This window comes from Alosa pseudoharengus, unplaced genomic scaffold (assembly GCF_046254945.1).
Source record: "Alosa pseudoharengus isolate Yale_2024_CS ecotype anadromous, Long Island Sound unplaced genomic scaffold, YU_APseudo_1.1 YU_APseudo_1.1_scf_4, whole genome shotgun sequence".
In the NCBI taxonomy this organism is placed as follows: domain Eukaryota; kingdom Metazoa; phylum Chordata; class Actinopteri; order Clupeiformes; family Clupeidae; genus Alosa; species Alosa pseudoharengus.
In genome coordinates, this window is record NW_027468774.1 from 36653688 (window position 1) to 36680181 (window position 26494).

Sequence of the window (26494 nt, forward strand, 5' to 3'; positions counted from 1 at the left end):
AAATGAATCATGGAATAATCAGCATTAGTGACATTAAAGTTCAAAAACTCTTTTATTATTATTTTCACTGTTCAAATAATTGCCATAATAATCTATGATATGACCTAATATGCTGAGGAAATAAATTCAAATGTGCTTCGGGAAGAAGTTTTTTTTTTTCACATACAAGGCATTTCAGGCCACAGATATAACCTAGGGGACACAATGAAAATTAATTAACACTCCCCTCAATGTCAACACTTATTTCTTTGCATTGATGTGCAACTATAGAGTTGATGAACTCCGGTGATATGCAAATTCCTTGCTGCAGACATTGCAGAGGACTTTATTTTCAACATTTTATTTTTTATCAACACCATCAGGCCATTTTTTAAAAGTAAATGTTCCAATCAATGATCCAGGCAGCACGTTTTTTTCTCTCTCCTTCATTTTACAGTCTAATTTTTACTGACTAGAACGGCTCGGGGTCAAAGGTCATACGGAATCGATTAATCTGCACTAATTTTTTTAATCAGTTATTTTTTCTCAAATTAATTAATCGAAAATATATATATATCCTATTTTAAACACAGCTGAAGGCAAGATGGCGGCTGAATGGTAAGCGGTTCTGGACAGGTTCAGGTCTAGACCTGGTCTGGATCTGGCTCCATACCCTGCAGGTGAGACTGGGTGCTATGTGGGAGGTCCACCCCCTATGCTAACAGCACCCCATCAACCCCTCTCCAGAGGCTAAGACGGCTCGGACAGCTCGCACAAAGGGGTACGGTCATACATATGTACACGTATCCCCAGTAACAATACCCTCACTGTGGGTCATTGTGCCACAGGCATGACAATTAAATGATAGATGGGGGCTTTTGTGTATCGCCACATGCTGTCTGTTTACGTCCAAAAGATCTCTTCTGGGACCATTTTGAGCCTTTTGCCGACTATATTATCACATGAATAACAGCTATTCATGTAATTCTCCCATATTTTCAGCGCTGTGTGCGGCGTTGCACACGAGGAGTATCTCCTGTGCGCTGGGATCTCCGTACGCCCCCATCTCAACGCTCTGCAGCCCTGTTGTTCAAATAGCCGGTACAGTTACACTAGGAACAAAAGCTGTGCTGTAACTGAGAGTGAAGTAGACCTGTCTGCCCCAAGGGGAGGAGGGGGGGGGGGGGGGTCTGAGAGCTTCTTTGCCTTTATTGAATGAAGAAGAGCCTCTGACCCCACAAGAAAAGAGGACTGAAATGGATCACCTTGAGACTTGGGTGGACTAGCTCACTAAGGGCACTAAGGGCAGTGCAGGTGAAGCAGTGAGGAGGACCCCTATTTCTGAAGAGGGCACAAATCTGGGTTTTTTTTTTTCCCCCCCTGTCTAATCTTTCAGACGAGTACAAATTTAGGTCTTTGAGGGATAGGTGAGATTGCTTTGAGGCTGATCGATCTTTCAGCTGATCAATAGTATGCCTCTGCAAGCACCGGAGAAAGGCAGCAGATGTAAGGGGAGCGGGAGGGGGGCACAAATGGCCCCCATCCTGTGGCGTCCCATCGCGCCGCGTCCCGTATGCTGCTGCTGCGTGCGCTGGAGGATGAGTCAGTGTTTCCTCTCTGACAGAGACGGAGGGGCCCCGAGTCGTGCGTGCCCACATCGTGATGAAGAACGTCGATTGTCCCGTCCGCCGTAGGGCTCCTGCAGCGTCCTGGAAACAGGACAGCAAACAAAGTCTCTCTCACTCTCTCTCTCTCTCTTTCTCTTGGCTGTGGGCCACCTCATCGGCCCAGTCAGACAGCCCCACCGCAGGACGGCTTTTAGCTTTTATCTCACTTCCACTAGCCCCCAGACTTGCGGCACGGGAGCACCTAGCTACTGGCCTCTGGTGCCCAATTAATGCCAAGCTGAAAGCTCTGGTCATGCCATCTCTTTGCCCTTGTGCCATCTGCCTGGCTCCACCCTGCTGGTCACCATTAACACATGCAGAGGCCATCCATCCATTTCCTGTGTGTGTGAGTGTGTGTGTGAGTGTGTGTGTGTGTGTGTGTGTGTGTGTGTGTGTGTGTGTGTGTGTGTGTGTGTGGCAAACTACACTGTTGACAGCAGCACTGACATACAAGCCATCAGATAAGAGGCTTGCTCAATTTTGAGAGATTTGACAGACTAGGGGTATATGAGAGCAACTGGTTTTAGATTTAACATGATGGGTCAGAGTCGGTCTGTGGTAACTGCCACACTGCTGCCATTCACTGCCATCTGGCCCGATGGCAGTAAATGGCAGAGCAGAAGAGGGATTAAATGTTTTACTAACCGTCAAACAGTATAATTCATATATTTACACCATATAAACACACACACACATGCACTGGAAATATGAAAGTGATTCCGGGACAGAAACTGCAGCACGCTCAGTCAAAAGCTCACTGTGCTGCTTCCAAACCTTCCCCTGACTCCTGAACAGGGTCGGCTGTTAGCATGGCATTAAATCCAGGAAGGAGGAATTTCCGCCCTGCGTCGCAGAGTTAAGAGAATCTGGGTAAGAACAGAGCCTCTGTGAAGAGGAGGAGAGTCCTGTTACTCTCTCTCTCTCCCTCTCTCTCTCTGAAAACCCCAAATGCAGCGTGCTGGCGGTTTGGCCCCCTTCGGAACAACCACACGGAACCACTACTGCCAAGCCACATGCAGTCCATATGCTGGAGGCCCACACTGGCTACACACACTGGCTCAGAAATAGAGCGCTTACAATCAAATTTGCATTGACATGGAATATGAGATGTATGGAAACAAACAGGGTCGACGGAGGGTGGGGTGGGGTGGGGTGGGGGGGTTGATGGGTTGATGGAGGGGTCTGGAGAGGAGGGGGTCAGACACAGTGGAAAATCTTGTGTGAGATGCCAGTGGGAGATTCTAGTCAGTGCTCTAATGTTTTCCTCCATTTCTTAGCAGACTCCTGTGATGCCATGGGATAGTGGGTAAGACGTCCATATTGAATCAGCATCTCTTCACTTCGTTCTGGTCTGCGAGCGGTTAAAAAACAACAACATATCTGTTTGTGCACAGTGCCGGGAACATCCGCAATGATGAGGGAGACGGGAAGAGGCAATATCTCCTGAGATAGACGCGAATGTAATATTACAGACAACGTCCTGCCCAAACAGAATTACTATGATTTAGACACCAAAAGCTAGCGTGCAACGGCAGCACACGCAGGAGCAACGGGGCACTCTCGGCTTCACAAAAAACACACAGTGCCCGAGCTTCCCTGCCTTGTTTTAGCAAAGATCAATAGCCATGCTTTAGACGATGCCTTGGTGGCTGGGGAGACACACACACACACACACACACACACACACACACACACACACACACACACACACACACACACATCGAGTAAAAAGAAGCCTAGAAATATAATGGGTATGAATGTGTGCTGCGGGAGGGTATATTTTCTCCCCATTACCAAAAGGGCTGTTTAAAAACATTGCCAAACAACAGAGTGCAATTGTTGCCGCTGTTTGTTAGCAATTTTATCGGAGGCGACACAAGCACACACACACACACACACACACACACACACACACACACACATACATACACATACATACACACAGGCACAAAACACACACACACACACACACACACACACACACACACAAATCCAGAAATTAAGCCCCCCCATCCAGACCGGAGAGATTAATTTATTTGTGTGTGTGCAACCACTGCAGCATGCTCCTTGCTGAGGAGAGCAGGGTTATGAGTTATGAGTTTTGGGTTATGATACATTGAAAGCAGACTGGGGTGGAAAGAATCAATCCAGCGAGTGGAATGAATTGAAATAAGATGGAGCTGCTTTGTGTGTGAGAGATTAATCTCCGAGTCATGGGAGGGGGAAAGGGAAAAAAATACAGTTTCCTTTCACAGACATGGCACATGTTCCCACTTGCCACAGTCTAATGGAAGTGGGAATGACATGTGACTTTGGCTCAAAGGACCTGAGAGAGGTGGTGAAAAAAAATTACCACAGAGAAATGAGTCGTTTCATCATCACAGCAGTCTGAGGGAGGGGGAAAACGTGTTTGATGGTGACAGACGGCATTCCAAGTTCCCAAGTTAAGCATGTGACATCAAATCAAGGTTCAAAGGTCGAGTCAAGGAACATCAAAAGTATACATGCACACAAATAGAACCATGCACAGATGTGTCGTTCCGGTGGCTCTATGAAGTGACCCTGGGGCCCCCTCTGTCTGTTGGCTTATCACACTTGATCTATCCAGGAGCTCCACTGGATCCTGTTTAAGTCCACAGCTCCTTTCTACCTCCTGGTACATACCACATCTTTCACTCATATAACCCACTTGTCCATCCCACCCCATTCCTACACACACCCAATCACACACACACACACACACACACACATGCCCACACACGCACACACACATGCACGCACAGAGCTTCCATTCTCTCTTATTCAATGAACAAAACACACAAACATCCTGTGAACAGAGCTGACAAGAGCAATAAAGAGGTCCAGACACCACACAGCTGTGCAACTGCTGTCCATAGAGCCAAGATGGCTAATTCCAGCCCCATCCTCTGGCTCAGTCCTCCATCCACATACTTCCATGACTATATCCTCCTCCTAATATATGGCTGCAGGAGGCTGCCGTGACACATCACATTCAGAGCTAATCAGCATGCTGCACAGAGCTGCACAACAGCAATGGCTGAATTGTAACAAATGTATGTATGAACCCAGTAGACTTATACCAAACATCTGCAACCAGCTTTCTGCAATGTTCACTTCTCCCATACTGAATGAATACAGTGGATATTTCACACTGAGAGATAGAGATGTATTCGTTTTGATATTGGATAGCTACAAGGTGCTAGGGGCACACATTTTTTTGTCTTTGAACAACAAATGAGGAGATCAAGGGACAGATGAGCGCCTTCCCCTCTGTGTTTTATTATCTAATTTGCCAGACAATGATGCGCCTGAATATTCTGAACTTGTAACGCATGATTTAATAGGCGGCCAAAGAGAAAAGTCTGTCAACATGCAAGGTTCTCGTGCATGAACTATAGCTATCGTTTCGCATGTGGGAGGATGGAGCGGACATGTCAATATTTGCGCTTAAGATCTTACTCGCAGTGTTAAATAAGTAATTTGATTTTGCCCTGTTATTAAAATAGCTTTAGTTAGACATAAGACTTTGCACCTTGGGCAACATTCAAATTAGGGCTCTGGAAATTGACATGACATGAAGGTGATCCAATTAAAAGCAGAGTACTGGTCTCTTAATAACCTACATTTATTAATGACTGCGTTTCTGGCCAGAACCTCTACTTGGGTGTGCATTCCTCCTCCATGATTTTTCATGGCGTGAAGGTGACCCATTAATGAACACCAAAGAGTTGATTACCAGGGCTGCACGATTTGGGGAAAATATCTAATTGCGATTATTCTGACAGATATTGCGATTGCAATTTGCGATATGATTTTTGAATGTCAATGAATTGATTCAGTTCAATATTCCAAATGTCTCTTAAATTTGCCCCACCCCTGATTGGTGAGCATGCCCATTGCACAAGCACAGAAGCACAGCACCCCTCAACCAACTGTGAAGCTCACCAATTAGAATTTCCGTGCCCCTCATGCACCAACCAGAAGTGGCATAGGATAAAATTAATATAAACGTGAGAAATGTGACAAAATTAACTGTGCGCGATTATGTCTAGCTTTTGCAATTGTATACCTGCTGTAGCCTACCCATCCGCAAAGCAAGCACAGCCTCCCCTCACCTCACCTCAAGTGGACCTCCAGTCCACTGGTTGCTGAAGACACTGCTTTTTGAGACTGGGACAGCATGCCATATGCCTTCGTTTAAAAAAGGAGCCTGAGTTGTTGCTCAGCTCAGATGCATCATTCATTCAGGCAGAATGTGGATGTGGCACTGGGACATCCTTGAAAGGCGGCTATGGCAGCAGCAGCACACGGCTCATCTTGGTTTGATTGGCTGATGGGAATTAGCCGTCGTCTGTCAGTTGTGTGATGATATGCGCAGTGACTTGGGGCTTGGCTAATTCTGACACTGGCTGTGCAAAACCCCAAGCATAACATTATCGGATCAGGAGAGCAATGATTTCTGAATTAACTTTTGAAACTGCACGCTCTTAATTAAAACACATAACTGCACTGTTTTCAATTATTTGAGCATCTGAATTGTTTCGTCAAAAACACTAGCTCCCAAACATTTGTTTTCACCAGAGAACACTAAGCAATTCAATTAATTTATTCTTTAAAATAAGTCTTCATTTCATAAGTATTCTTGTGAAGTATTCACACAATGTCCCATAATAATAACGAAGATATATTTAATCCCCAAATCCATATTAATATATCCTGAATCATTCTCCCTAAAATAAAGATTTCTCTGTCATCATCACACATGTAAATCCCCCCTTTGTAGACTATGCTGCTATGAGTGGTGCAAGTTCAGCTTTATATTTTTCCACAAAGCAATGCACCAAAGCTGAGGCCCTAGCAATCATAGTCCACTCTGTGGCACCCCCCCCCCCCCCCCCCATTCACTCACACATCTTTGTGTGAGGTTACATAATAGCCTTTCCCTGCTGCTTCTTTCAGCCCCCCACCCCCCATCACCACAGACATTCATGCCGTCTGGCAGCACCTCACTGTCATGAGGAGTGCAAACGAAGTGTTTCTCTTGCGCTGCTTCACAGTTCTGCGTATGCCACTCGTGTCAGTTTGTTCCTTTCCAAACACTTCGATTTGTTGTTTTGTTTTGTTGTTGTTTTGTTTGTTCTTGCTGTTGTTTGTTTCTCCCCATCCATTGGCAGGCTGGGCTAGACAAGACCTTGAGTGTAGAGGGATGCAGATCACACGCAGCTGAGCCGAGGGCTTCAAATTAGGGTATCCTCACCCAAACAACAAGCCGGAAGACGGGGTTAGAAACTTTGAATGCTCATGTGGGCACACTGCATGGTTAGTCGCATGTTTACTTCGTTGGGTTTTGCCTGGGTGGTCTCTTGCTACAGTGGAAAATAGCAGAGTTAAACATGCATGCCCGCTCCCTGTCTGTTTTGCAGCTTGCGAAGGACTTGTCACAAGATTGAGGTCAGATGTGTAGTGTCACAAAAGGAGCGCAGAACTATTGTAAATGCCCCTTCTGTAGCGTATCCACCCGCAGTGAGGCAACCTTTGGATGCTGGAGATCATTGCCATGGAAACCAGCTACTGGAGCAGGAGCGGAAGCAACAGAGATAGCCAGGGACGCCTACGAACACCAATCAGCAGCAGAGAAATCTGCACACCCAGATGAGCTCTCTGACCTGCTCCCTCCTCCATTCAATCCTGCCCTAACTTACATATAGCACACACACACACACACACACACACACACACACACACGCACACACACACACATGCACACGCGCGCACACACACACACACAAACACACACACACACACACACACACACACACACACACACAAAAACCACACACACACACACACACACACACACACACACACACACACACACACACAATCACATGAACAACGTTCCACTATCCATCCCACACAATTGTCACAATGTGGAGTCGAGCAGCGCATTTATCAGCTCTCTGCCTCAGGCTTTCATTCTCACATCGAACTGTTTCAACAGAACTGCAGTATGGCGAAGTGGGAGCCAGAGAGATAGAGATAGAGAGAGATAGAGAGAGAGAGAGGGGAAGAGAGAGAAAGAGAGAGAGGAAGAGAGAGAGAGAGAGGGGAAGAGAGAGAGAGTAAAACTCTCCCTCACAGCATACTGGCCGCCAGTGGGAGAACAGCAGAGATGTTAATCACATGAGTAACTTCCCTGCTTTCAGCTTCCAGATGTTCCCTCCCCTCCTTCTAAGCTGTCATGTCTAAGTCCAATTAGCATCAGGACGCCTGTGCAGGTGGAAGAGGAGGTGGTGAGATGGTGTGAGAGAGAGAGAAAGAGGAAAAGAGAGAGAGGGAGACAGTGGGAAGGAGGAATCTTCATTTCTTCGTCTCCCGTCGTGGCTGTTTAGCTGGCTCGTGACAGGACGATGGCGGGCTTTCAGCTTCTCCGAGAAGGCAGGGCGGGGCAGGGCAGGGTCGGGTAATGGCTAACCTCTGACCAACAGTCCCAGGCGTGTAATGTCCCTCTAAACCTGCCAAATGTTTAATCCAGTCACTCTTAATCGCATGTTGGCTTGTCCAAGGGGGGGCTTTGACTTTGGAGAATTAAAGCTGAGTTTTAATTACACACTTAATGTCCTCATAAATGTTCCTTTTTTTTGGCTGAGAAATGACCCCTCCATATGCCTGAACTCAAAGATGCACTGGCACAGCACTACATAGCTCCATCCCCACATCTCCGTTAACACTTACCAAAAAGCAAATCCTGTAACTCTTCAACAACCTGTAATTGCATGCAAGGCTGACACTGTCCTGTGATTTATTTCAATGTATAGGTCACACAGAGATGAAAGCAACCAGATGTGATCCCCACAATACTGGGCTGAAACTGAGGAGCTCGTGTCATCCTTTTCTCCCCTTCACACAATGTGTTCACCAGGAACCTTAATCTCCAGTGTGCTTTGATATAGCGCAGTCCAATACAAACACAGCTTCCTCTGCAGCAACCCCCCTCCCTCAACACATACACACACACATGCACAAATGCACACACACACACACACACACACACACACACACACACACACACACACTGGGCTTAAGTGTTGGCCAGAGGAGCAAGGGCTTTACAGTGGACAGAGGGGAGACAGGGGATGATCTGGAGAGTGAGAGCTGGCAGGCAAAGGTTACATAAGAGGCAGTCACAGCGAAAAAAACTGCTTTTGATGTCTACCCTCCATTCAGGCCTATGTCATTTAGTTCATCTGAGTGTCATTTACGTAATATGACTGAGAAAGGGGGGGGGGGGGGGAACCAAGAACAGACGATAAATGTTTGTGTTGATCTGGAAAAGGTTTTCTGGGAAAATCGCTGTGTCTGTGTGTGTGTGACAGTGAGAAGTTTCATTCATAGTGATGCTCAGCTCCCAATTTTAGGCTACCGTTGAGCCCAGAGGCTGGGAAGACACAGGGCGGATATGACTGCGATGTGATAGCGCAAGATTGATTTGACATCCTCCCATGATGTCTCCTGCTTTCCACCTCTCTCCTCCTTCCATCACTCTCTCTCTTCATCCTCTCTCTCTCTCTCTCTCTCTCTCTCTCTCTCTCTCTCTGCCATCTGCTCAGTAATTCAATCATCACACAAACCATTGGGAGTAATGATTCCTTGGATTAGGCGCAGGGACTCTTGCCAAAGTCGGAATATTGACTGGAAATGAGTGCAGCGATATGAACTGATGTATGTGAGGAGAGGAGGAAACTCCCCTGGCTATTGAGCGGCTCCTGCCAGCAATGCCCCAAACAGGGGTATTACTCTTCCATCCACTAATCCACCACTGTGGTGGGTTTCAAACGTAATGTGACAACCGCTGCAGTTACTAAAATAGGGAGATGAACTGAGTTTTGCAGCAAAATACACCAAACAGACATTTTTTAAGCATCTGATGTGTAACAACAACAACAACAACATCAGCAAGGCTCTAATCCAGATGTGCTCTTAAAGATGGCAGGTCAGGAACATCCGCATGCAGTTTCAGAAGTGAACCTGTTTACAGAAAAGAGGATTTTTTTTTGTGGCCAGTGCACTGAACTTCATTTTCAGAAGTATTTTTGGCTTTTGCATTAGTATTGTTCCTGGCCTTACATAAAAGCTGTGGGATTTTCCAACTCTTTCTCTAAACAAACAAGATCTCCAGCAGATAACAAACAACAAGGCTTATTTCCTGACATGTGTTTTGGCTACACATTCTCTGACCCTACCCCTGCCACATGTTCTCTTTAATTTGAGAGCATGGCTGTCTTTGGGCTGCAGTTCATTAGCCAGACTTAGCATAAACACCACTCCACAGGCTAATTTCCCCACATGAGAACTGAGGCCCAGTCTCCCAACCCTTATATGATGTGGAAATTAAATATAGGTGGTGGGGGGAAGGAGCTCAGCCTGTCTTTTTGCTTGATTGAAGACATAGTCATACAGTAATAAGTAGTAGGGTTGTTGTGCTTAGTGTGAGGAGATAAGTTAATATTAAGATATAAAATGATAGCCACTAGCTATTAATCTGGTAAGGTTATTTTATACAGTACTTCTTACTGTTTGGATATGGAAAACCTTTCAAATGCAATATGCAATAAATGACGGCTTACTGTGAATTATACTCTTGATAAATGCTCATCAGCAGAAATATTCTGGCAATAGGTCAGACTTCCACAAACCAATCAAGCTAAATCACTGCTTCCCAGCTGAAAATCAATCAGCAACGTGCTTCAAACACTGGCACTTCTAAAGGCTCTGTGAATCTCAGGAGAACTGGCCCCACCCTCACTGTAAATGCAAAAGCATATCTGGGTCATGGGCACATGCCTCATTCAAGATAATAGTGTGTGAGAGGTTGGGTTACACAATATGGATGAAAACAACACAGTGTGTCCACATTCTTTGGCGCCAGACTTGTCTCTTTTTGGGACCAGAACAAACAGTGCCACCAGAAGGACAAACACAACGCGTTCTTCTGCTCACGTGCTGGCAGCACAGCGAGTGGAAGGCCTCTGTGAATGACCACGCCGGTCGCTCAATGGTGTTTTAAGCCCCCACCGTGGACATCAAGGCAGCACTGTGACAGTGGACTTCAAGGCACCTACTGTAACCCTAACCCTAACCCTTGCCTAACCCTAGTGCCTTCCATGCAGCGCTGCCAGGACGTTAGGGGCTTAAAACACCATTGTGCACACCGGTCGGCATGGAAGGCTACTACCGCACATTTTGCATGGCTCCCTGTCAACATCACATTCTCACGATACTCGGCCTGGGGATAACCATGAATGTTTTTTCCTCTCCACCTTTGTGAATGTGCACTGATGCGGATGCACCCTTGTGTTGGCAGCACCAGGTGGGTCTTGCCATGCTGGTGTGTGGAGCAGGAAAGGAAGGGAAAAGAAACAGCAGCAGCACATCGAGAGATGATCAAGCTCTGTCTTTTCACGTCATGTGGATGACGTAATTCTCTGCTCTTCTACTCTACTCTACCCAGAAACCCTGAGGGGGGTGGGGGGCTTCCCTTATCCTGGGAGAGTGGTGCACAGGGAAAACAACACCAAAGATCAAAGCAGCCAGGCACGGCGGCTGATACAACGGGAAAGACATGCAGAAATGATTCAGACAATGATGTGCTGATGTCCTGCAGAGTAATTGTGTATGTGTGTGAGGATGCAAGATAACTGAGCTTTCAAAAGCTTTTAAAAACTAAGTATGTGCACACCTTACTTTACATTAGTAATGATGAATCCAGGTATTTTGTATGCACCCCCCCCCCCCCCCTCTGTGTGTGTGTGTGTGTATTTACATGTGTGCTCGTGTGTGTCCATGTAACTGGGTAAGTGCACTGTAAATTGATATGTGCACTTGAGACAGCGCATGTCTGTTTAAGAAAGGGGGAAATAGTGAGATGCTACATTCATAAAACAAATGCAGCTCTGTAATGGAACAAACACCCTAACGCTGATGTCAAATCACATTCTTGATCCCCCAGGAAGGCTGTACAGAAGGGCTAGGAGATACTGAACTTACAGCTGCAAATTCTTTCTGTGCAGCTTTGTGTCTGTCGGAGTATTCCTTGCTGATCATTACAGCTGTCTAGAAAATCCACAGATGATTCATCAGTACTGTGCCACGTGAGGAATCTGGTCCACTGTCAATTCAGTATGATTAAACGGAGAAACAGACAGAGACAATTAGGATGATTACAGTGTCCTAATAATTGAATCAGTATGTCTGATGTGCATTTCAAACACAATCCAATTTAGTTTTGTTCAAACAAGTAATAGCCTCATGACCCACACACACACACACACACACAAGCGAACAATACAGATGCAAAAGCTAATTGGTTATGTTAGTAGCATCTATCCTCACCGCATGGACCATTCAAAACCAAAACAGACACTATGTTATTGAGCATGAATAAGGGGATTTAACCCCAAAAACATAGACTAAACAATGAGCATTGCCAGTAGCCTACTCCGTTCACGACGACTCCAGCTGTATTCTAACTTGGGGGCGTTCACCTCCACTGAACCGTCATACACAATACATTTTCTGATAGCCTACACTAGGCATCTCTTATGAAGATTATTGATGCGTGTTTCAAACGACCATGGGAGCGCTCACGGAACGCCTGGGAGAGCTATATGATTATATGATTATATGACTAATGACATTTAGAGATATCATTTTGAACCTTAAATAAATATAAAGGTTTCATTGACGAATGTAAAGGTTGGCTCAGATATTCGACCTGCCCTCCATGTGGAAACAGCAGGCATATCACCCACAGTAATGCTCGCAATCAATCAGTTTGTAGGCCTACAGCACTGGCCTGTTTGATACGCCAAACATAGGCTAGCCTACTACACATTTCAACACACCCACACACCGACGAGTCGTAAAGGCATTTCGACGTGATCCTGATATTGGAACAATGAAACTGGCTGATTGGATGCCACAGCTTTCAACCCCCCCTTAAGCTTCAGGCTTCACGAAAACATGCATTCATTTCAAACACTCAAAATTCCCTACTTGCTTTCCCGGGCTTGGGCCTCTGCAGGAGCTTCTGCACCGTAAGCAGGTCCTCCGTCTTCACTGCTTGAAGCAATTCCTGGTCTTTCCCCATCTTCACGTTATTTATTTATTTAGTTTTACATCCAAAACATCGTCTGTGTGGAGTGCGTTCTAGCCCAAGCGAGTTCTCTGCAGTTTCCTCCCTATATTGCGATGTGGTTTTGCAGGGTGCAAAGAGGCTTGAGTGCTCTCGGATGGAAGGATGCTCGGATCCCGAGAGCTGGTTCACACACAGCGTGACGAGCAGAACAACAGATGCAATTCCAGTTGAAAGCGATGAATGATCACTGTGCTCATACGCGACGTACGCCCAAAGTGGAGAATGTCTCACACTTTTGCTGCAATTTTCTTACAATAGGTATTCAGATGATAAGGCTGACGGCTTCCACTCCACTTCAAACAACAATGCTTCCCATCGCAGAATCAGCTGCACGCATGATTCTGGCTGCAACAATGCAAGTAAAAACAACGCATCATTAAATAGCGAAATAAAATACGTAAAATATACTAAACGTGTTTTCAAAAGCCCTTTCGCCGTGGTTGTTTCTTCATGAAATTCGGAGCCTGCATTAGATAAACAGAAGCCAGCCCTGCCATTGCTGCGTGAGCGCCCCAGTCGGCTATATTCGCTGCTTCGTCTCGCCAGTATAGTCTCAGTGCTATGATGAATCTACATGGAGCAGGCTGTGCAATCGCCCCGCCGTGAAGCTGGCTGAGATTGCAATGTTAAATGGCTCCGCTGCATCCATAGGGCGGATCCAAAGGCACAGGACCACCCCTCCTCCCTCTGCCCGGCACTCAAAGGCTGCCAAACGGAGGGGATGCGGAGGTAGGTTCACTATGCCGCTACCATGGATACAAGCGGTGAGAAACGACGCTCCTCATCATATTCCTGTAGGCTACGTTTGCGTTGAACTCAGAGCCCATTGATTCAGCTTTCAGCACCAGTGGCATTTCTCTCCAGAATTATAGCTTAGTCTTACTCCTTCGATCTGCTCTATAGAGCGCACAGGTCTGTCATAGGCTAGATAGCCCACTGTCATAATTATTGGACCATTGGATGCTTCCCACCGAGATGGGTTTTGACACCTTATTGTAACACCACTTGATTGTCTTTTTGTGCCCTCTGATCGGCAAGACCTAATTTACGTCTGCTGAGGAGGTTTATTCTGAGGAACATAATTAGAGCACCGTCTGTTTCCATGTTTTCATCAAATTCATCATATCATTTGCAAATGCAGACTGAAATAGGCCTATGCTTATTCTTCAAGAGGCCTATCGATATCACCATAGGGCTATAGCCTGAAATATGACAATATTTTGACGATGGCACATTGGCCCTCTTCTTAAATTACTCTCTTTATGTGATTCCATATTTCAATAGCATTATAATGTGTGCGCATGTAGGCCTAGACTAGCCTACTTGAATATTAGGCTATGTGAAGGAGACCTACAGTGAAACAGCGTTTTGAACTTTTTTAAATTACATTTTGAACTCTCAAAACAATTGATCCTTCAAAATGAGACTTTATGGAATCAGATAAGGCTTACTAAAAATAACAGTAGCCTACTTTGTCGTTTTTGACGACATCTTGTGGTCAGGTTGAACGATGTCACACGACAAACCAGCTGTGACAAACTGATCAACAGTGACCTCTAGTGAAAGGCTAGCAGATTGTTAGAGAATCCGATAAATATAGTCGTGTATCAGGGTTGATCATCCATATTTTATTTTGGACGGAATGTTGTCGATTGTCCATCTTACTTTCCTCACTGCAAATGCAAGTGGTCTACCAACATACATAGCAATACGTTTGTAAGTCTGCCAAAGCGCCATTTTGGTTTCATGACATTTACGTCATTCTTGTGTGTTGATTGGTTGAAACTCGTTGGTTTTGGTTGGATAACAGCAGAACAGGTAGAGAGGGTTGCTTCTCCAGGGTAGGCGAGGATATTAAACAAAGAACACAAACTGGTGAGAATTCAATTAAACTTTTCTTTTGAAAATTATTTTAAGGACAGTTGGGCGTAAGTAAATTTTAACGCACCAGTACTTTAGAGAAGCGATGCTGTCCTCAACTGAAACGTGAGGATGTGGTGAAGCTCATGCATTAGACATAGAAAATGTTCTTCTTAGCGATAGCTGATGTTAGCTTAAGAGATCTTGTTTCATCTAATGGTAGTGAAACTACTTCTCGTTAACACGTCGGTTTGGTACAGAATTGTAGCTGTGGTGTCTAGGCTCTTATTCATGCGTCTTTCCATCACGCAATTAATTACTGTCAGTTTACTAGCATGTCACGAGGAATGCGTTAGCGTTAGCTTCCTAGTTAACTGCCGTGTGAATGAACAACAGTGATTAGCTAGTAGCTAGCGATGTAACGGTAACACTAGCCAGCCAGTAGCCACTACTGTGCAATGGCCCAGGCTACTAGCTGGATAGCTTTGCTACAAGTATGGTGGCTTTCATCTTCTTTCCTGTTTGTACCTGAGTTCAGTTGTTATTTTAAAAACAGCAACCGTGCTTAAAGTGAGATAATGGCTCACAAGTTAGCATTTTCTTACTGTGAAATCATGGATTAATTAGTGTCTTTAGTGTCATTGCAAACGAGAGACGCTTGACATTAGCTACCTACGTCTGCGTTGACAGGAAGGGCTCAGCAGTGCCTGGGCGCCCAGGGAGCCACTGCCTGAGTCTGTGGAGGCGGTTTCAAGGCAACGAGTGGACATGAACGCGACTAAAGGAGGCCTGGTCATCTTCTCCGCCAACTCAAACCCCGCCAGTCGGGAGTTGGGCAAGAGGATTTCAGAGTAGGTACTTTTTGTAAATATTGTTGTCATTTTGTCTGAGTAGATTCGTTTAATCTTCAGTGCACACATAATCTCTGATGCTTGAGATGTCATGCCCCCCTCCCCACAACTTTGTGACCACTTGACCAATAGTCATTGTTTTAGTCAGAGGTCGGTATGGCTTGATCATGCTCTGTTGTTCTAGCCCTACACTTGCACAAAGCAGAACACATACACATACACGCATAGCATATGTATAATTAATATAGGCTGTATAGTTGTCTTCGTGATTTGCTTTCATAACACCATGTCCCTCATGACTTGCTTTGTGGTTGTTGAGCAGAAACGACATGATGTAACAGTAACAGGCCTTGGCCATGCCCATTGTCCTGTTAGTTTACTTATGAAATGTTACATTACGCCTGACCTGTCTTGAGAACAATTTTGCCAATGTGAATTCAGTGAGGAAGAGCCAAACATGCCATTTGATTCATATGGTCTACCTGGGCTACATATTTGTAAGAAGCAAATTAGCTAATTTTCCTATCATCTTTTTCATGAAGTTAATCATCTCTGCCCTTCTGAGTTGTAAGGCAACTGGCAAATGTCTCTTCACTGTCATCATGGACTGAAAACCACCCCCTTGTCTAACAAAGTGGGGTAAGGTAAAATTTTGTCTCAGACAAAATATCCTTGGATACTGGAAAAAAATCTACATTGTCGTCACAACAAGAGGAACCACTTCTTGTTCTCAGGCGCTTGTCGAAAAAGCCCTAGAAAAAACCCCACAGTGTCTTGCATTCATTTAGTGTTGAATTAAAAACAATTGTCGCAGCACTTAATCATAATGTCTGTTTTTGGGGAACAGATGGCACATGCCATGTGTGCCTCAAGTGAGTTGAAATTTACTGGCACTTTTGTCCAAAGTGACTTACAAGTGAGGAATAACATTCAAGCAAAAATGTAACCAGGGATGTTAGAGTGACAATAAATACTATCTTACCAACTTTTAACTGTTGTTAGCTAACTACTGCTTCAGTTGTCATTTGCTGCATGAAGGTTGAAAGTGTTTGACTTTAGCTGTGTGTGTGTGTGCCTTTCTTTGCAGACGGCTGGGGGTGGAGCTGGGGAAGGTGCAGGTGTATCAGGAGGCCAACAGAGGTGAGACTCACAGACTGGTGAGTTGTTATCGCTGGGAAAGCAAAGAGTGGGAACCGCAACCCCAAGGCATTACAAAACAACAGCAAAACGGGAGGAGAAAGAGTGTGTGAGATTTTGTGTGTGTGTGTGTGTGTATGTGAGTGAGTGGGAATCGTTTAGATGTGCTAACAGGATGATTGGTCCACTCCTGGCTCTGCTTAGCTGACCTTGAATTGTTGGTTTTGCATTTCGGCATTACCCGCCGGCCCATTCTTTGCATGCCTGAACAGTGGATAGACAAAACATGTTGTGTCAGAGACCTGCACTGGACCTCTATCTTGTAATTGAACTGACAAGCTTTGTGCAGAGCCAGGCTGGCGTAGGTCTACGTTTGTGTGGACATAACACACACGGTCACGGTCGCCAGGGTGACTCTCGTCACCAAGCTTTGTTTGCATTCGGCTCAGAATCGTTGAATATCAAGCTATGTTATAGCTCCCTGCCATTAGTTTAGGACAGATCACGTACCACAACAGTTAATCTGTAATTGTGACTTCACTAGCTGTTACTGATTGCCACATCTTTGTCTCCATAGAAACACGGGTACAGATTCAAGAGTCGGTTCGAGGAAAGGATGTCTTCATCATCCAGACAGTGTCCAAGTAAGAAAGATTTGATTTGCCCTCCGAAAGGCCCAGGGCAGAGACAAGCAATTAAAACTTCCCTTCGTCTAAGCATTGATGTAAATAACTGATGGAAACTCAAAGTCAAATCTGAGGGAAAATCTCAAGATAACCACCACACCACTCACCCCAAACCCCACTGCCTTCCTCCCCTCCGCAGGGATGTCAACACCACCATCATGGAACTCCTCATCATGGTGTATGCCTGTCGGACATCCTGCGCAAGGAACATCATCGGCGTCATCCCCTACTTTCCCTATAGCAAACAGTGCAAGATGAGGAAGAGGGGCTCCATTGTCTCCAAGCTGCTGGCCTCTATGATGTGCAAAGCAGGTGAGGGGAACGTTCTGGTGCCTAGAACTCACTGTCCAGGAAAATAACAAGCTGTGATGTTCTACTTTAACTTCTCCCAAGGCAGTCAGAGACTTGCCACTTGTGCATGTTGATGCCTAAAAATATTGCACAAGTAATTGTTGCATGGAAAATTAAAATAACCTCAGGCTGAAATCATTGCCCTCTGCAGGTCATACTGTTTTTGGGAATATTTTTGTCATAAATCCTGTAGTCCGATGTCAATTGGGTGGTTTGAAAATTAAGGCTTCAGTTATACTCTGATGAATTAACATCAAAGGTTTAGGCTAGGTAATGCCTAACCCATAAATTGCATTAGAACTTCCATATTGGTGTTGCATTTATGCAAATGTGTCCTCAGAAGTAAGGCTTTGGTTAAACATTAAGATCCCTGGCTGCAGGTCTTCAGAGATGAAGGGGGGAAAATTGCAGCGTTTGTTGATAAATTGTTGTGACTTGAGTCCCCTGTGAGGGTATGATGGTGTACACTGAGATTAATATTGCATGCTTTTATGGACGTCTTTACAGCCTTGCTGTACAGCACTCTGCTTTCTGAACTTCTTTGATACATTCCCATTCATTTATTCAAGTTGCATTTACATTTCTTTCATTCAGCAGAAATTCATGTTGCGAATTGTGTCTGTGGAGCTGTAGATTCAGCAACTCTCTGCAGACTTAAAAACGGTTTACAATATTTATCCCATGCCAGCATTTGAGTTTTTTGCATTTTAGATAGATGGTTATCAGATGAGGAAGGCCTTACTGGGTCAATAGCTCCCCTCCCTGATCTTTACACATGCAGTCACCCATAGGAAGAGAAAGTGCTACATGCTAATACAGGGTCTGCTGAATAGCGAGTGTCGGTGTTACTAAAAATAGACCAGCGCATAATGCATCATGGATTGACCGGACAAGACAGGTGGTATCAGGTAGCTTACGCTATAAGGAGTTGATGGAAAGACCTGCATTTTGCGCCTAGGTGCAGTCTAAAACAGGCACGTCACTGAAGCATTTAATTTGCTGCAACAATTAGCTTCCATTATAATCAATGGAACTGGCTACAATCAATGGAACTGGTGGCACACACATGCAAACAAATTAGACCGGTCTTCTAAAACTATTTTCACACTCTCAACCCTTCAGATGTTGTACCTGGTGTAGCCTGCCTGTAACTTCTACGCCTAGTATGGAGCTGTGTCTTGGACTTTCCATACCACTGCCCAGTTTGAGTGCTATTAGCAATGTGCAGCAACCAAGTAATATTGATCCCATCAAATTGGGGGGGGGGAATACTTTATTAAGTGACAGTTAAAAGCATAATAATGACAAAAACACTTCCATGCAAATTGATTTTACAATGGCTGATTATTAATGCTGTTTTCAGTAACCAACACAGTGTGCTACTTGCTGTGTCAGTTTTGTTTACACGTGACAAAGGTTGCTAAGGAAACAAAACGCATGCTGTCAACCCACCACTGAAGATGGTAATCTTGTATTTCGATCCCTTAAGCAAGTCATTCTATGTGCATTCTACGCTGCCAAATCGCTGGTGCGTTGGGGTCCTGTTCACCCTGCCGGGACTTATTTTCCTATAATGACCGGCGTTCTATATATTATCCCTTACGTAATGACCAGGCTTAGGAATGAAAGCAGTGAGCCAGATACTCACTCAGCACTCAATGTAAATTCAAATCACAAACTCAGAATGTAGCTTAAAAAGAGTTGAGACGTGCTCTTTATCCTGTGCACTCTACTCCACATCTCTAATGCTGTCGCAAGTGTCACACATGAAGTTGTCCGGCCACAGTGTCACACCCATTTTCAGGACTGGCATCTCAAACAATGCGCTATAATGGTGTATAAAGGTTCTGCTCAGCAAGCTTCTTTGGCATAAACTGCTGCAAAAAGGGCTACTCTTTCACTTAGCACTTTAAGGTAACATTTCACTGTAAGTTCAGTTTTGCTGGGCTCATCTGTGCATCTTTTCATAGTGTTTTTTGTAGTGCCACCACGCACCTGTGTATGGACCTAAGTCCAGGGTACGTGTGTGATGTTTTTAAATGTTTTGAAACATAACTCTTATGCAGGCCTCACCCATCTCATCACCATGGATCTGCACCAGAAGGAGATCCAGGGCTTCTTCAACATTCCTGTGGACAACCTGCGTGCATCTCCTTTTCTCCTACAGTACATCCAGGAGGAGGTAGGTGTTGTGTGTGTGTGTGTGTCTGTGTGTGTGTCTGTGTCTGTCTTTTCAGTCTAACTTTTGTTTTGGTTTCCAGTTGGATAATTTGGTCCTGGAAAAGTGTGTCGTGGACACCTGTTTGTTTGGCTTTTTATTTTGTGCCAGTTGTTGATCTTCTACCCTTCAGCTCACCATTGAATCATATGTGCTTCTCATCCACAGATTCCTGACTACAGAAACGCTGTCATCGTGGCCAAGTCTCCAGCCTCGGCCAAGAGGTGAGTATCCCACTGGTTGAAGTCAACTGACTGCTTCCTGACTCCAATTATCTGTCCCCGACAGTGGAGGCCCCTGTAAGAAAAACACCTCATGAATAGATGGACACATGGTTCATTGTTAGTGTAGCCTACAGGATGAGTGAATGCATCAGTATACTTCCTAACTTGCGTCTTCACTTTGCCATGTACAAATGCCATGTTATTTTTGACATGATTTTACTGTCATTATTTCAGTTTTCCACTAGGTGGCTCAAGTGAGAGGTATGGGTTGCCTGGATAACAGATGAATTGGGAATCTTTGTAATGCTTTGGTGAAGATTTGGTTTGAGTTTGATTTGGTTCATCTGAAACCTGCAATTCTGTCATTGAGCCTAATATATGTATGCACAGTCAGTGCCGTAAGTTCGGGCACCTGTTCACATGCTTAAAAACGCCATCAAAACAGTTATTGAAACAAAAAATGCCCACGAGTAATCTAGATTGCTTGCTGCCATATAGGGGGCTTTGTACACAGTTGACGTTGTAGGCTATCCTTAGCCTTAGGCCCGTTTCACACCGGGAACGCGGCGTGAACGTCGCGCTGCCATTTAAAATGTCTCCTTTTCTCACATAATTTTTTTTCTTCACTGTTTTGAATGGAAACGCTTCCAAGATGCTTGCGTGTGGTGTGAAAAATATGAGTGAGTTCTATTCCTAGCATGCACGTGTTTTTGGCGCGGCTCGAGTCGTGCCTGAGACGTGCGTGCCTCACGCAGGCGGTGTGCAAGGTCTAACCTGTTAACATGGAAGCCGAAATAAAAACAGACACGTCACGCAGCTGACACGCTCATGCCATGCACCCGGTGTGAAACGGGCCTTAGTATCTCTAATTCATGACAACAGTAACACAATCCAATAGTTGTCTGAATCAGTTGCTTTCCGAGCTGGACAGACAGCCTGCTTGTTCCATCCTTGCCTGATTAATTTCCCAGCCCTATCAAATACTGATTGCTCTCACTGCCTTTGCCGAACTGAAAGTCATTCTCACACGATCGACTGAAGGCCTCGGTAACACCTACATAAGACAAATAGGCGAGCATTTAAACTGATGCACATAACTGGCAACTGTCTGTACTTCCCTCAGGAGCATCAGTTACCTTCCTAGTTACCAGTGCTCCCTGACGATGATTTAGTTCCATTTATTGTAAATGACCAGGATTTAATCTGCAGCCTGTAATGTGTCTGACGAGCCCACTACTTCTCCCCCCTTGTATTCAGGGCGCAGTCGTTTGCAGAGAGGCTACGGCTGGGCATCGCGGTCATCCACGGAGAGGCGCAGGACGCCGAGTCGGACCTTGTGGATGGCCGGCACTCTCCTCCAACGGTCAAAAACGTCGGGGCCATTCATCCCAGCCTAGAAATCCCACGTAAGATGAGCGGTCGCCGTCTCGCTTCCTCATGTCAGCCGCTTGGTTCCGCAGTGTGCAGCTTAAGAGAGCTGGTGATGAGTAGCAGCCTCTGCAAGGCAGCTTTCATTTCATCATGGCTTAAAGCTCTTTCTCTCTATTTTTTTCTTTCTCTCCCTCTTTTTTTCTTTCTCTCTTCTCTTTTCTTTCTTTTTTTCTTTCTTTTTCTCTCTCCTCTCCTGTCGTCCAGTGCTGATCCCCAAAGAGAAGCCTCCAATTACAGTGGTGGGAGATGTAGGTGGGCGCATCGCCATCATCGTGGTGAGTCCCCACACACACACACTAGAGTGCGGATCGGGCCGCAAATTTCTGTCCGAACCCGGCCCGCGTCCGACAGAGTTGCGTCCGAACCCGACCCGAACCCGACAGGCATTTTCATTTTTATGTCCGAACCGAACCCGACCCGAGCCCGACGCAGATGATGCCTCAGATATTCCCATGCTAGTGATTAAACGTTCACGTTTGTGGATAGCCTGTCTTTTTAGCCCATTAAACAGAACACACAACAAATTGTCTACAGAATCAGATGAGCGTGCACGCACGCAGGTCACACACAGCGCACATTAACACAAGAGGCCCAAGCAAGCATAGCCTATTGAAATAGAATTCTTGTCTTACCATTGACGAAAAGTCGTGAAATGAACTGCAACAGTCTTTGAAACTACAGTGCCTCTGTCACTGATATGCAGCATCGACGTTAATTGGTGCAACTCGAGGAAATCCTCATCCAGTTGAACGAGACGACCTTATAGCCTACTGGTAGCCTATGTCTTTACCACAGTATGCAACGCAAATAATCTTAAAATCTCCTGATAGGCTAACAACTTTTTTTAACGTCACCCAAGACTGTGCTTATGTGCATATGTGCATAACCATTTGTTTATGTAGTCGTGACAACGCGTGTGCATTTCAGGCTGCATGCCTGAAATGCGTTGTCACGATAAACAAATCTTGCACACAGGAAGAAAGCTATTAGCAGAGCCCGTCTACGGAGAGCCTTCCCACTCCGTATTAAGTCCCATTGTACCGAATTTTGGATGCAGTTCCACCAGAGTTCCACTGGGGGCGATTGCCATGAGTGCAGAATTAATGGGAGTCAATGGAGCTAGACAGCTAAATTTGTCTCTTTCACCTGATTGTCGTTGACAAATCTCAGATTTGATTGTAGTTTGTATAACTTCAACATGGGTTATAGGTCAAAAGTTGAATGAACGAGTACTTATGTCCTTATGATTTCTTACAGGTTGGGTCGTTGTTGCACATAACACGCTAGCATTGTGCTAATGAATGACGTCATTGACACATTTGAAAGGCTTTTTAGAACAATTAAGTGACTTTAAAAAATATAATACTCAACCAAGTGTATTTTCTTTGCTTCCCCTTTCGAATGCAATACTCAAATTACTTGAAAAAAAATTATATGGATTTTGAGGGGTACAGCTCCATAGACCTCCATGCATTCTGCAGTCGTGGACGAGCGCCCTCATGTGGAACCACAGAAGGAACTGCAACCAGTTCAGAAACCGGAAGTTTTCCGAGAGTGGCAGTTCTCCCCTTATTAGCCATTCTCTGCTATTAGGGTCTTTTTTACATTTTACTTTATTCTCAAAAAAGAAACGTTTGCATCATGTAAAGCAGACCTGTTGGTTACCCAACATAATAAGGAATTTTAAATGTAAAGCTTCCAATGCATATCGCCCCCATGTGTCCGAACCCGACTACAATTTCTAAATATTTGTCCGAACCCGACCCGACCCGTCGGGTCCCATCGGGTAGCCACACTCTTAACACACACACACACACACACACACACACACACACACACACACACACACACACACACAGTGCTCTGTATTCATGGCCGACATCCTCCTCTCTATTTGTCATGCTGGCTTGGATTGTACTCGGTTGCAGCCAGTCTGTTTTAATGATGCACTGGGCTCCATCCTGTTCTACCAGCCACCTAGGTTTCAGTTATTTTAGCATATGTGTTCACACTTTGAGGCTGGAGCGTACTTGTGAAACTGTTACATATTTAGACTTAAACAAGTTTATTTTTTATGCATCCTGTGTGTGTGTGTGTGTGTGTGTATAAGCCAAATGGTGCAATACCCACAGAGTATAATGAAGGAAATTATCTCTTTTCACTGGAAATAAAATAAATAAATAATAATAAAAAAAATGTTTCCTATTTAATCTTTGAGTAGAGCAGCTGCTGATAAGAAATCGCAAGAGGAGAGCAAATGTTCTGACCGGAGGAGCATGACTGTCTCCTCTTTCCCCCCACAGGATGACATCATCGATGATGTGGACAGCTTCCTGGCCGCAGCAGAGACTTTAAAGGAGCGGGGGGCCTACAAAATATTCGTCATGGCGACGCACGGCATTCTGTCATCAGATGCGCCGCGGCTCATTGAGGAGTCCGCAATTGATGAGGTGATGTTCTGCACGGCTTGGCTTAAAAAATGAATAAATGAAGTAAAACAAATGTTTAACTATTCCTGAAGAAGGTTACAAAAGTAGATTTGGAATTGACACAAATGACAGTGAAAGTGCAAACAGAAATTACAATGTCATTTATTTATCAATTACTAGATCATGGATGTGGTTTGGCATCAGTATATTAGTTTAACTGAAGATTCAGAAATGGTGGAAATAGTGTGCCGGCCACTGGCAGGTTTTAGTGGCATTGGGTCTCTGTACGTCATCGTGTGGTCATCTCACTCAGCAAGCTGAAAAGCATGCATTGCTCTAAGCCAGCGCTGTAATCCACTACTTGAATCCTAACGCACCACCTTATTTGTTGAATTTGAATGTTTTACTTGTATAATATGTGTGTGTAGTTATCTTTATATCAAGAATGGCAGATTAATGAGTAATATGATGGTCAAAGCAGTTTAAAAAAAATTACAACTTTAAAAGCCTTGTAGTAGTTGCATTCACTATGTGAAAGACTTTAACCACTGCCCACAATGAAATGAGTCAGTGCTGTGGTCAGATTTGCAGCTCTGATGCACTGCACCTGCCTGATGTTTCATTTCAGTGAAAAGCAATTCAGGAGCCTAGCTTTTAAAATATACAGTAAATAATGTCCTTGATACTTTAAGGTGTGAAGTGCCCTTGACTCTTCACAAAGGAAACTGTATGCACTACGCACCCTATTGAGTGGCCTGGTGTTCATAGCTAAGTGTGGCCTGTGTCCTGTCCTGTGCAGGTGGTTGTGACCAACACCATCCCCCATGAGATTCAGAAGCTGCAGTGTCCAAAGATCAAGACAGTGGACATCAGCATGATCCTGTCCGAGGCCATCCGCCGCATCCACAACGGAGAGTCCATGTCGTACCTTTTCCGTAACATTGGCATGGACGACTGACAGAAGCTCTCTAGCAGGCATCTCAAAACCCACCCACCCACCCACCTCCTCCGAACTGCCAGACAAATTGTGTGCGCAGAGGTCAAGGCTTTACCCATCATGCACCTCTTATTCAGATTAATTATGTGCTGCAGGGTCAATGCTTGTATGTCTTAATCATTATTATATTGTTTTTGTTTTTTGTATGTTTGGATTTTTAGTTCTAGCTAACTTAAAATGTGTCTGTGTGCTAAGCGGACAGGTCAAAACTTAGTAGCATGTATGACCGTTTTTGGCGAGCGCTAGGATAGACGAGGTCACAGTCGTAATGCAGTGCAAGATTGCAGATGGTTACACTTGAACAGAAATATCAGCTTATTTATTTTAAACTAGCCCGCCCCGCCCCACCCTAACCCCCCATCCCCGATGTCACACTCTCTTCACAATGCCTTTAACTTGTACAATGGGCGATAAGCCACTGGATTTCTGTCGGCCGTCTCAACTCTGCAAGCGCTCATTTCTTTTTGCGTTTGACCGATAGTGAAATATGTTACAGCAACTGGGCACTCAGGCTCTGTGCATTCCACCCTCCGAGGGACTGTGCGTGTGCGCTATAGCATTTCTTCAGTCACACTTTGGTGTAGTGTACCGTAGTGACCATGACCAACGATAGTGCATACAGTATTGTGCTGCTGCCATATGCCAGTCTTGGGTGTCAATACCTTCATATCTTTCAGTGTAATAATGGTGCCACAATATGTTTTTGTTATGTGATAATGTGGAAGCAGGCTGGAGCTGCACTTAAAAAAAGTTGAAATAACTGTTTAATATTAAGACAGTTTGGGAAATAACTGTCAAAAGATGCATAAACTATATGATCACTGCTTTAAGTGAAAGATGACAAACTAGACTGAATGTGTTTCTTTTTTTGTGTTTAGCCCCCCCCCCCCCCTTTCTAACTTGGTCTACTAATGCTTAAAATGTTTGCCTGAAGAATTCTTGCCACTGATTACTGAGACCATGTGTGTGCACTGTAGCTTTGGTGATGAGATCGTGGTCGATATTTCAGGATTTCCTGTCTCAGAGAACTTCAAATCTTTCATTTAAAACTAAGAGGCGATTGCAGGGTCTTTGTAACTGTACTAATAATTCAGGCTTTTGTATTTATTTACAGCACTTGATGGTCAAGAATAAAAAAAACAAAAAAAGCTGAATGGAGACCAAAAGTTGAATTCTATTGTGCGTGATTTCATGTGGGACACAGAATTCCCCAAAAAGAGAACATGCACACTTTTTTACAGTTTTTCCCAATTGCTAAAACACAATTTCTGAAACCTTGCTCCGTTTTCTTAAAACATTAAACACAAAACCTCAGCTTCAAGCACTATTTACAAAACCTCTGACTCCTCTTGCAAAATCAAACTTTTACTTCAAAACAGTTTTACTTGTGCTCAAAAACAAACACTGCTCTCAAATCATAAACAAAGAGATCAAAATGATATACAC

At 44.7% G+C, this 26494-nt stretch overlaps 2 protein-coding genes across 5 annotated transcripts in view; one reads left to right on the forward strand and one right to left on the reverse strand.

Annotated features, from left to right (window-relative positions):
• caskin1 (CASK interacting protein 1) overlaps positions 1-13342 on the reverse strand; it is a 97641-nt gene extending 84299 nt beyond the window's left edge. For all 3 annotated transcript variants that reach the window (XM_076266127.1, XM_076266126.1, XM_076266125.1), the window contains exon 1: positions 12723-13342. In XM_076266127.1, coding sequence (XP_076122242.1) covers positions 12723-12816 — 94 coding nt within the window. In that variant the 5' untranslated portion in view covers positions 12817-13342. The remainder of the gene's footprint in view (positions 1-12722) is intronic.
• A 1319-nt stretch (positions 13343-14661) lies between these two features.
• On the forward strand, positions 14662-26202 carry prpsap2 (phosphoribosyl pyrophosphate synthetase-associated protein 2). Of its 2 annotated transcripts, XM_076266128.1 has the most exons (11): positions 14662-14739; positions 15415-15575; positions 16663-16715; positions 17290-17356; positions 17538-17710; positions 19816-19931; positions 20136-20191; positions 21449-21597; positions 21827-21897; positions 23926-24072; positions 24851-26202. In XM_076266128.1, exons 2-11 carry the CDS (start codon positions 15493-15495, stop codon positions 25007-25009), a joined length of 1074 nt encoding a protein of 357 aa, XP_076122243.1. In that variant the 5' UTR covers positions 14662-14739; positions 15415-15492; the 3' UTR covers positions 25010-26202. The 2 variants fall into 2 exon arrangements, with proteins under 2 accessions (XP_076122243.1, XP_076122244.1); XM_076266129.1 differs by lacking the exons at positions 14662-14739; positions 15415-15575 and having other exon boundaries at positions 16698-16732.
• Positions 26203-26494: the final 292 nt, after the last annotated feature.

What these genes read in the sequence shown, in the direction of transcription:
- prpsap2 (XM_076266128.1), top strand. Translation starts at nt 15,493, where the DNA reads ATGAACGCGACTAAAGGAGGCCTGGTCATCTTCTCCGCCAACTCAAAC. An exon ending in ATCATCCAGACAGTGTCCAA is followed by an intron (nt 17,357 to 17,537) that starts GTAAGAAAGATT and finishes TCCCCTCCGCAG; the next exon opens with GGATGTCAACACCACCATCA. An exon ending in AGGAGTCCGCAATTGATGAG is followed by an intron (nt 24,073 to 24,850) that starts GTGATGTTCTGC and finishes TGTCCTGTGCAG; the next exon opens with GTGGTTGTGACCAACACCAT.